The 12,160-nt window shown below is 32.0% G+C and overlaps 1 protein-coding gene and 1 long non-coding RNA gene across 7 annotated transcripts in view; one reads left to right on the forward strand and one right to left on the reverse strand.

Annotated features, from left to right (window-relative positions):
- Positions 1-3,083, forward strand: part of Zasp52 (Z band alternatively spliced PDZ-motif protein 52) — a 40,429-nt gene extending 37,346 nt beyond the window's left edge. For 4 of the 6 annotated variants that reach the window (XM_089700971.1, XM_089700972.1, XM_089700973.1 and 1 more), the window contains 4 exons: positions 1,531-1,717; positions 1,805-1,925; positions 2,020-2,135; positions 2,872-3,083. In XM_089700971.1, the coding sequence (XP_089557097.1) occupies positions 1,531-1,717; positions 1,805-1,925; positions 2,020-2,135; positions 2,872-2,949 (502 nt within the window). In that variant the 3' untranslated portion in view covers positions 2,950-3,083. Of the gene's footprint in view, positions 1-153; positions 1,322-1,530; positions 1,718-1,804; positions 1,926-2,019; positions 2,136-2,871 lie in introns of all 6 variants that reach the window. The other 2 variants (XM_089700969.1, XM_089700970.1) reach the window with 1 other exon arrangement.
- Positions 3,084-10,642: 7,559 nt separating this feature from the next.
- Positions 10,643-11,603, reverse strand: LOC149484730 (uncharacterized). The gene is made up of 2 exons (XR_016316298.1): positions 11,282-11,603; positions 10,643-11,106 (listed from the first exon to the last, which is right to left on the reverse strand). It is a non-coding gene; the product is annotated as an uncharacterized LOC149484730 (long non-coding RNA).
- Positions 11,604-12,160: the final 557 nt, after the last annotated feature.

Consider the following 12,160-nt stretch of genomic DNA (forward strand, 5'->3'; position numbering starts at 1 on the left):
ATGTTTATATGTAGATATAGGGATAACTGTCACTTATGAATGTGGTCTTTTACTATATTTTAGGCGTGTATTTAAAATGTTTTTTTTTTTATCATAACAAGTGTTTTGCTTTTTAACGAGTGTTGTTTACATAGATGTTTTATTTTCTAACAGCTAATGAAACACAAAATTTCACCAATACACATAAAATGGAATTTAAAAGTCCAGCTGAAGAACGATTAATAAGAAAAATGGCAAAAATGGCATTAAACGGATATGAAATTGGTATACAGAGGAAAATCAAACCCGCAGATCACATACAATCTATGGCCGATAGAATACAAGATACGATCGTCACAAACCACCCCTTAAATTCAGAAAACACATCATCTGGTGAAAACAGTCGTGATAATACACTTAAACGACCATCAGCCAAAGTAACAGACAGAGTATTTAAACAAGCAGAAATTAATCTACCGCTATTAAATGCATCAAAAGTAAACAATTCCAATGGCGAAGCTCCTCTTCCACCGCCTTTACCAACGACTCCAATTCCAGTTTTTCATAGTCATAATGCAATGAGTAATTCGATGATAACCGAAGATCCTGTTTTACTTCAAATAACAAAAGATTTAACTCCTGGAGAGAAAGTTCAAAATGGAAACACGTATTTAAGCTGTGAAGATTCAAAAAAAGACAAAGTAGACAATATTTACACAAATAATTTACATCAAAGGTCCAACTACAATAAATCGGCATTTTTAAATGATTCACTTTCGTACGAAATTAACAAAAGTGACGCTAAAATTGAGTCAAACTTTTCAAACACCATGAGCAAAAGGAAACTATTTGAAAGGAGTGATGCCATTAATGACTCAAATTTCTCAGCAGATAACAGTTATTTACAATACAAAAATAATGACACAAATATTAACATATCAGACAAAAATAATATATACAATAAAACAGGAAATAAAATTAATAACAAGATCATAAATTCTGTAGAAAATGGGAAAGAAAAATCTTCAGAAGGTACAGACGAGTCTCAAAATTTACCTAGTAATTTATATGATAATACACTTTATACTTATAAAAATACTAAAAATGAAAATGGTTTATCGAATGGACAGAGCTTAAATAACGATGAATATTTGAATCGAATTAATACCAATAAAGATAATACAGAGGAGACCGTTGTAAGACGGCGGGAAAAGAAAAATATTAAAAAAGATGACGGTAGAAGGGATTCACATATCATTGCTAGGCCATTAAGTACCATGACCTCACTTGATGTTGCCGATGGACATTACATATGTCACGTATGTGACAAAGCTATTACCAGGTAACCACATATTCATTTACATTCACATTATAATTTACTCTAAATATATTTGATATATAAATTATTTGGCATGGTCTTGATAGCATGGTTTATTTGTTTACTGTTACAAAATAACTGCACGATTTAATAATTTAATTTTAAATAAATATTCATTAATATTTTTGCGAAACGGGTACCATGACTAACATTTTGGATTTATTTTGTATCAGGGGTCCATTCATAACGGCTTTGGGTCGCATATGGTGTCCAGAGCACTTTATTTGCGTCAATGCTACGTGCCGTCGCCCCTTGCAAGATATCGGGTTCGTTGAAGAAAATGGTCAACTGTATTGCGAATTCTGTTTCGAACAATATATTGCACCATCGTGCGATAAGTGCCACGCTAAAATCAAAGGGGTAAGTAGGTAGTATAGAATACAGGTAAATAGGACGAAATGACTGAAGCAAAACACATGACCCTAACATTGATGTTGATTTTCCCAGGATTGTCTTAATGCTATCGGAAAACACTTCCACCCCGAGTGTTTCAGCTGCGTTTACTGCGGTAAACTTTTTGGAAATAATCCATTCTTTTTAGAAGACGGTCTACCATATTGTGAAGCAGGCAAGTCAATTGGATTATAACAAACAATTGAGATTTAATAATTTGTATTTAGTATGCCCATGTTATCATATTCATAAATTTATATACATTTTAGACTGGAACGAGTTATTTACGACTAAATGTTTCGCATGCGGTTTCCCCGTGGAGGCGGGCGACAGGTGGGTCGAGGCGCTCAACAATAACTACCACAGTCAGTGCTTCAACTGCACGGTGCGTATGATGAGAGCCCTACTAAAACAATACAATATGTTATACAATAATTGGCCCCCCGAACTTTACCGTTATATTTTGTCAAACCACTTTGAAATATGAAATCAATGTTTCTATTTCTAAAACATAAAATAGTCAAAACAATGTTTTAACGTGAGATGTGCGATTCCTGTTATGAAAAATATCTCCCTTCTATATTCCGCGATGTTCCTTATGGATATTTTTGTTTAATGAATAACTTACACTTTTCATTCATTTATTCAAAAATCGAAGGGTTTTATTGAGGTAAACATGCTCTATATTCATTACATATTATCTTCTTAATAATTTTTTACACACAGCTCGTCATACGCTGCCATTCAGTGTTATGTTCCCAACTAATTAATGTGTGAAATATATCCTCGTGAAAATTAACACAAGTTTGTTAAATAAAATATATATAAACATACCTTCTATAAACTCCAGAAGGTTTTTTTTTGTGATTTCGTAGTTGTAGAGTAGTTTTAGTGGTATTGCCTGAGATTGCTATGTATCGTAAGTTTGAGTGTTTTATTGGGAGGACAAAATGTTTTGGCTATTATATGTAGAATTTTTTTATATATTTTGTACAGTGTTTTTTATGTTTAAAATGTATAAGTACTTTATTTTATTGTCCATTTATTTTTGTGTCTATAGTTTATAACAGAATAGGTCAACATAAAACTTATTATATGTTTTATTTATTTTTTTGTTAAAGGTGTGCAAAAAGAATCTCGAAGGACAGAGTTTCTTCGCCAAGGGAGGACGACCTTTCTGTAAGATTCACGCCCGCTAAAAGTCCACCAAAAATTATTTATAACTCCGATACTGTTTATTCGACTGTTACTTTTCGCCCAGTCTCTCTTTCTCCTCCTAAACCATCTGCTAATACTAGTCCACCACAAAGGACCAGAAAATTGGAAACACCCCTCCACTTTGATGGAGGACTGTTTTCCGATATAAGAAGTACGGATGGAAAATTATTGAGTAAAGTAACTGTAGATCATATTCACAGCACTACAAAACACGATGTGACTGATTCGCCTAATTTGTCAGAAACTTTTGAACCTGAAGGACACAAAGCTGTTATTGACGATATTATCAAAACTGAAACAATTATTAATGAGGATGTGATAAAAGTAAAATTTACTCCTGTTCCTCCTGAAATTGATTCGATTTCAAGACTTTCGCCTTTCTTTAAAAACAGATCTCTGACTCCAATAAATTACATAAGAAACGATTACGATGATCTTACAAGTTACCAAATTGTCAATTCATTGTGCAAAGAAATGCATCTTCTGCATCCTGCAGATGGGAAAATTATTGAAAGCGAATCAAATCAGAGTGAGGCAAATTCAATTCAGCGCGAACATAGTCCATTAGCTAACACAGAAATACCAATTAAACTGATAAACATAGACAGTTACTTAGAAGAATCTTTAAATAGATTATCTGAAACTAAGGATAATACTTGTATGGAAAATTTGGAGGAAGAAAGAGAGACCGTAATAAAAGATGCCTCTATTAGACTTAGTCAAGAGAAAATACTAGAAGAGGCAAATACTATAGTTACAAAGGATAAGAAGGAAGATCAAGCGGAAGATGTATGGAGGTCATCTTGTACAACCTATTCTGTTTCTGCTGAGGATGCGTTTAAAATAAAGTCAAAATTGAACAGTGTCGAGAAAATAAATCCGGGAGTTATAAGCGCTATATATAACCTGCCAATGCATTATCATGCAGCAATCTTATGTTTATTTTTAATTGTATATAATCTTGTTTACCAATATATCAAACAAAATTGCCACGGCAATAAAAATAACGCTACAATGTAGATGAAATTATCATCTAATCAAATTATTTGTAGGTATTGTATACTAGTCAAAAATTTTGGATATTAAAAATAAAATATGTTTTCCGGAAATCATTTATTCTGATTTACATTATTATTTTAATAACTGTAAATAATTGAAATACTAAATATGCTTTGATAATTTGCATACCATGTTTTTAATAATACTTATTTAACAATTGGGTGCTTTCATTTTATTGAATTTTGCGCGCAATATTGTGATAAATCGTTTCCTCTAATTTTACTTAAGGCTTTGTACACAGCTTCCGGAATGTTTTTAATAAACTAACATTAACAGATTATAAAAAAAATTGCGGAAAATATTTAAAAAGTTATTGCAATTCTATCGAGTTAGAGAACCAAATGGTGCACCAATAATAATAATAAATCCTACTAAGTATAGTGTGTATAGATTGATTATTATTATTACGAAATACTATTTTAATTTTTAACCTAACTTGAAAATTAAAATACCCTTATTATGTATCTTTATTTTCTTCTCTTCCTTTTTTGGATTCACCTTGTAATTTAATGGTAATTGATTTTAATAATTACTGTGTTGTTTATTTTACTACAATTATACACTATTTATTTAGATTTATTATATTGCCGTTAGAATTAATGCATAAGAACATTTTTATAATTATGTGAGCTTAAATAAAGTATTTTATCATAATTCATTTAGTTTTATTTTATTTCCCCACTAGCTCTAAATTACTACACTAAAAATTATCAAAATTCGGTTAAGGGTGCTATAACAGATTTTTAACAAAAACCGCTATTTTACGGTACAATTTTAACTCAAAGCACTTACACGTGAGAACAAAGTAATATCTTAATTTAAAGATAATATATTCAGTTCTACGATCATCTTATAAAAATTGTACGACGTCATACAAAATTGTCACTGAAATACGATTTTCCCAGCACAATGATGGCATAAAATGCAAAAAAATGGGGTCTAAACCGGTACACTTTTAAGAAAATTAAAAGCCTAATCTATCTTCTTACCTATAAATTATTGAGGGATATATAGTCCTTTATAGATTGAGATAATTTTTTTGTATCTAAATCAAAATTTTATTTCAATTATAAGCTAAATTAAAAATACTTGTCGATTTCTTCATACATTTTGCTCTCGCGGGTCGTCAGACCGCGCTCAGAAGCGCTCTTGGAAGGACGGGTGTATCGCTCCTCGTCCCAAAAATAAAAACGAACTAGAAAAAGATTATTGTGCGTATACTGTCGTTTTCGTGATTTGAAATATTTGATACTTTATAAGAGTAAACTGTATAAGTTTCATATTCCAGTTATTTGTAATTTAAAATTATGTTTTAAAAATTATGTTGACTGAGATCCTCTTTTTTTATGGGTTGTTGAACGGATTGGTGGGGTAAAGCAATTTCTTAAATCCAAAATGGCGCCGACGAAAATTTGCCATCTTTTCGTCATGGGTGTCATTTTCATGGTTTTTGGGGTAGCTATTAACCAATATGAGGTCAAAAATAAAATCCAAGATGGCGCAGACGAAAATTTTACATCTTTTCATCATGGGTGTCATTTTCATGGTTTTTGGGGTAGCTATTAACTAATATGAGGTCAAAACTAAAATCCAAGATGGCGCCGACGAAAATTTTACATCTTTTCGTCATGGGTGTCATTTTCATGGTTTTTGGGGTAGCTATTAACCAATATGAGGTCAAAAATAAAATCCAAGATGGCGCTGACGAAAATTTTACATCTTTCCGTGATGGGTGTCATTTTCATGGTTTTTGGGGTGGATATTACGCAATATGAGGTCAGAACTAAAATCCAAGATGGCGCCGGTGAAAATTTGACATATTTTCGTCATGGGTGTCATTTTCATGGTTTTTGGGGTAGCTATTAACTAATATGAGGTCAAAACTAAAATCCAAGATGGCGCCGACGAAAATTTTACATCTTTTCGTCATGGGTGTCATTTTCATGGTTTTTGGGGTAGCTATTAACCAATATGAGGTCAAAAATAAAATCCAAGATGGCGCCGACGAAAATTTTACATCTTTCCGTGATGGGTGTCATTTTAATGGTTTTTGGGGTGGATATTACGCAATATGAGGTCAGAACTAAAATCCAAGATGGCGCCGGTGAAAATTCGACATCTTTTCGTCATGGGTGTCATTTTCATGGTTTTTGGGGTAGCTATTAACCAATATGAGGTCAAAAATAAAATCCAAGATGGCGCCGACGAAAATTTTACATCTTTTCGTCATGGGTGTCGTTTTCATGGTTTTTGGGGTAGCTATTAACCAATATGAGGTCAAAAATAAAATCCAAGATGGCGCCGACGAAAATCTTTGTTATTTTATTTTAGTTTACATCTTTATTATTAAGAAAATTACACCTATGACGAAAAGATGTCAAATTTTCGTCGGTGCCATCTTGGATTTTGGTTTTAACCTCATATTCGTTAATAGCTACCCCAAAAACCATGAAAATGACACCCATCACGAAAAAAGTCAAATTTTCGTCGGCGCCATCTTGGATTTTGGTTTTAACCTCATATTCGTTAATAGCTACCCCAAAAACCATGAAAATGACACCCATCACGAAAAAAGTCAAATTTTCGTCGGCGCCATCTTGGATTTTAGTTTTGACCTCATATTTGTTAAGAGCTACTCCAAAACCTTGAAAATGACACCCATGACGAAAAGATGTTAAATTTTCGTCGGCGCCATCTTGGATTTTAGTTTTGACCTCATATTGGTTAATAGCTACCCCAAAAACTACCCACACTTGCAAATGTGTTTGCTACGTAGGAAATTTCAGATTTAAGAGTATCCTAGGTAATGTGTTAGGTGACGAATACCTATAATTTATTTCATTCCGACTATTTTTCGGAATAACATACATTTACTAAGAATTGTATACAATGCCGGATTTAATACAGTGCCGGTAACATCATAGTATGTATGATAATAATTCTACATTTCTTATAAAGCTTTGATATTGTATACAATTCATAGATTATTATTCAATGAAATAATGATGTAAAATAGTCACACTTTTTTAAGTTGTTTGAATATACTAACATACTTATTAGGATCGTACCTACTAATAAAAGTAACAAAATGAATTTTTAAAGTTCCTAGTAATCTTCTGGAATCAATTTCAATAAAAATACATAATATCAAAAATTAAAAATAATATCAAGTATGAAGATGGTCTATAAAATGGAATGCGCTATGTTTACGTGAGCGTGATATTGCCGCGAACAAAGTTACGTCGTTAGATACCTAAATTTGAGTAACGCAGATTTGTGACAGCGTCCTTAATGAGCACAAGCATGCGCTTGACGGCTTTATAACCTGCTTTAAATTATTTCTTACCCTTTTCAGTTTTCGTCTTTAAAACATAGTATTCAAGATGATGCAGTGTCTACCTGTTTGTTATTTCTACTTAAGTCTGGAACATTCAACTAAATTGACAACTTGTAATCTATACAATATACATCTATACTAATATGTATTATAAAGAGGAAAGGTTTGTATGTATGTATGGTTTTCACGCATAAACTACTGGACCGATTTTGAAATTTGGCACAGATAATCTTTAGACCTTGAGAAATAACATAGGCTACTTTTTATTGCGAAATATGTACCACGGGCGAAGCCGGGGCGGACCGCTAGTAATATAATAAATTAGTCATTTATTACGTGATCAGGGACACCCTACAAAGTAGATAATTTCATTTTGAAATGAAACTTCTGTGTGGTGAGAGTAAAAGAAGGTCACGTGTCATGGCAATAACATCACGTCATGGAGTAAGGCAACGATTTTGGTATCTTTAAATCTTGTCAAAGAAGTTTGACTTCGGTCTTCGGAAACGTGTATGTACGTGTGCACACACGCTCATTTTAAAATATAGCGAGCAGAGGCTTTTCTGATGATAAGACATTAATCTTTAGGGTATACATATAAAGATTAAAGTCTTATCATAATACAAAATTCTTTAATAGGTACAAAAAAATACAGAAGAAAAGAAGAAGAAATACTTATGTAGTACGAAAACAGTTTGATATTTTTAATGACAAAATATGAGTCTCGATGTAGGCTTTCTGCGCCTGACAGAGATGCTCATGAGGGCCACTACATTTTAACAGGATGCAGATGAGTCATTTTTAATATTACAAACATCCATTATGGATGTGTTTTTATACAAAATTATTTTATTGGCATTATATATCAACATTTATATATCAACAATTATTTTATTGGCATTATATATCAACATATATATATATATATATATATATATATATATTATAGCTAATTTTTTTATTTTTAAAATGAGTTCACCCATTCTTGAGTGTGGAAAATTAATTGGCGTAACTAACACCAAAAACACAGACAATTTTATGTTTCGGTTTTCGTCCATTTGACTGACCTGCTACAATCACGTGCGTAAAACTTGAATACAAACCTACCTTCCCGCGCAAGTTTGCACTTTTTACGTTCCTTAATGTGTAAGCAACAGTACTATCAACATGAAAATTTGATTTGACAAGAAGAGAATTCAAAAAATTAACGTAAAAGTGGCCGCTTCCCATCCGTGCCTTGCAGATGTCATCGCGCGAGAGAAAAATTTGCCGGCGAGAAAAGTTCATGGTAAGATATATCACTGTTTTAGCTAGTTTACGTAATGTTTTTGGTACGTATGTTTAGTTATAAGCCTATTAATCGCAATTAGAAGTGTTTATTATACTTTTTTTATAATACTCTTCGAAAAATTAAGTGGACGGATACTAGGTTACCAAATTCTCAAAATATTTGGTTTTCGTCCAAGTGGACGAAAACTCAAACAGCTACGTGAATATTTGTTAGGTTCTTTTTACTCTATCGGACCTTTAAAATACTGAATAGTTTTAGTCCGGGATACATCGCCCATTTTTGCAAGTGATTACTATCAAGCTAATTTTTCGTGAGTAGCTTTATTTTGATGAGATGCCCAATAATTTCATGTACAAAACTCTCGATTGTGGTAGCTTACAGAGGTAACAAGGATAAAAATTTTTGATTTGACGGTTCTCAAATATTTATTACGCAATTTGTAGGACAATATGTCTGTTGAATTATATAAGTATTAAATAAGTGAAAATAAAAAAATCAGCTGGTTAGTAATCATTTATGATGACTTCGTTATCGATACACATTGGAAAGGGGGACTCTTTGAATAAACCAATGATTTTGTAGGACAAATATTTTTTCGAATAATTTAGATAATTATCTTGAGATTGAACAAAAAAAAAACATTCAGTTAGTAATTAATATTTGAGAACCATCAAATCAAAATATTTTATCCTTGTTTCCTCTTGTAGCTACCACAATCGAGAGTTTTGTACATGAAATTATTGGGCATCTCATCAAAATAAAGCTACTCACGAAAAATTAGCTTGATAGTAATCACTTGCAAAAATGGGCGATGTATCCCGGACTATTTCTCCCGAAGTGATCTTTATTGCTATTAGCACAGACTAATAATAATATATGTACTACGTATACAACTATTAGTTTAGATTTTTTGGTTTCCGTCCACTGCTTTGTCAGTGCTGCCAAAATAAAAAAATATTTAAAGAAGTGGACGAAAACTAAATTTAGCTTTAAACGTTTTAGTTTTCGTCCATGAATGAGTATTGGAGTGGACAAAAATTAAAAATAGCTATTCTTTTGCATTACTTTTCGTCTTTTTTACGTATTGAAAAGTTTTCTATTCAGTATCTTCCTTATAAATAATTGGTGAGGGCCAGAGTGCTGTAGGTACCTAATATTGTCATTCATTCAGTCATGTATCATTCTCCTTATGTGAAGTAGAGTCAATTATTCGTAGCATAAATGGGGGTAGGTCAGACATAATACACTGTATTTTTCTTGATTAATGATAATCTTGAGTATCATCTTTTATTCTAGGTCTGTTTTGCCAATGCAATATTTTTTTATTCTACTTACTCAACGTATCCTAAGAAAGATCTTATTGTTTTTAGATGGCCTCGAAGGAGTCTAAGAAAGCTAGAAAAACAACGCTACGTACACTGAAGAATCTTTAATAAAGGCATCAGTAAGACAATAATGCATAGTTCAGTATTAGTAGTTAGTAGTTCATAGTTCAGTTCAGTATAGTATAGTTTATTTTAGTAGCTAAAACGTATTATTATGGCTGTGTTTAATATAGTACGTTTCATTTGATAAACAAAGTATTAGAATGAATATTTCTGTTTTTTGATGTAATTTCTCAGTCCTATAATTATTACTTTATTCATTTACATTGTAAGTAACGCATTCCTTTCTTTATTAAGAATGATTAAACAATCATCACTAACGCATATAAAGACTGCCAAGTGCTACATAGATCTCAGTGTTGACTAGTTATATTGATTATTATTAGTAAAACTAAACCTGTAAGGTAGTGAGAAATTGATTGATGGTGATTAAATAAAAGTATATATATACCTGTAATTGGTTTTTAACTTAATAGTTGACCTACCCTCCTTTTTCTACACGGTGGTCGAAAACTAGCTTACACTAGGACGAAAACCAGTTTTTTTGGACGAAAACTAGCATATATACCCTACTTTTGCAGAAAATAATTTAAATAAAAAGATACGTCAAAATGATTTATTTTCACTTAATATTATCTTAAAGAAGACTATATAAGGACTAAATAAAAATATTATATGTTTAAGTAAGGGTGCTCCAAAATATTTATTTCGCATCACAAAGTTGGCAACTCCCATAACTGGACGAAAACCAGCGCAATGACCCTACCTAGTTACATAATATAATATGTATATTCTTTTATGATTCTAATAAAAAAATTATTATAGATATTTGGGAATGTGAAGGATTGAAAGGTATATATATGTACTAGGTATATTATAGTAAATAAAATTTGTTATATTAAGTTAAATTAATATATTTCCTAAATATTGACATATCTACTCAACATATAGCTAATTTCATAATAATTATTTACATATATTTTATTCTTCTGATGGATTTTCATATTGTGCTTCTAAGTTAAGAGGATGTGGTAGATCATCGTCCCCAAAAAAGAATTTTAAAACTCTGAAAAAAATAGTATTAATAAATAATAAAAATAAAAATAATAATAATACTGCTCCATATCTGTTATATGCATGCATAATAATTATAAAGTAATAGACTATGCAGCTACCACAAAGACTACAAAGAATAATTTCATAATATCAATGAAAAATATGGGTAAGGCAAGAATTTGCACCTTTTCCATTCCACTCCCAATCCAATGAAACTAAATGTTAGAAATCCATGCCAAATTACTGTAAATCGTGGTTCAGGCTCCCTTTTATGGCCAAAGTTTTTATATGTTCTTCGGTCAACACGTAATACTTGTCTGAACAGTCGTAACATAATTAAATCACCATAAAATAAAATTCAAGAGCCCGCACAGTGTGCATATAGTAATTCTCAATCTTAAATTTCAAGTATTTTATTTTTATTTTTCTGCCAAATGTGAATTGTGAAAACTTTGTAATGACTTATGACATTAGACATAATTGACATCATTTTGACGTTTGATTTGCTTGGTTTGTCATGTTCCAGCTTGTGTTCCAGTTTACGCAGTGACGCATGTGTCAATAAACGAATATCATTTCTGTTTTCAAGTTATTGCATAGCTTTTATCTAAGACTTTGATCGCGGCCACCGAATGTAAAAATTCCGTAACGAAAAAAAAAACCTAACACCCTCCCCCACTCCAACCGGCACAGCGATGCGATGCTATCTAATTAAGCTTTACCGCGGCAGTCCTCGAGTGCCACGCGTATATTTTTTACAATAATCACAAATAAAGCTAATAAAAGAAAAAAAATGTTGTGTGGTTTTATGAAACCACGGTAAAAGTGAAACTGTTCGAACGGTTCCGAACACTGCTTTGTGTAGCGCATGTCGCGTGACGGTCGGCTGCCGAGTAGGTATGAGGTAGGTATACCTACTCGGCAGCCGCGATACCTACACGCGACATGCGCTACACAGACCAAAAAGTTTGAGACGATGTAATAAAAGTTTCACTTTAATTTAAAGTGAAACTTTTATTACATCGTCTTAAACTTTTTGGTCTGTGTAGCGCGTAGCGCATGTC

Source organism: Colias philodice, chromosome 11 (genome assembly GCF_061535455.1).
Source record: "Colias philodice isolate Cphi_HAF_F1 chromosome 11, ilColPhil1 Martin Lab GWU primary, whole genome shotgun sequence".
Taxonomy (NCBI): domain Eukaryota; kingdom Metazoa; phylum Arthropoda; class Insecta; order Lepidoptera; family Pieridae; genus Colias; species Colias philodice.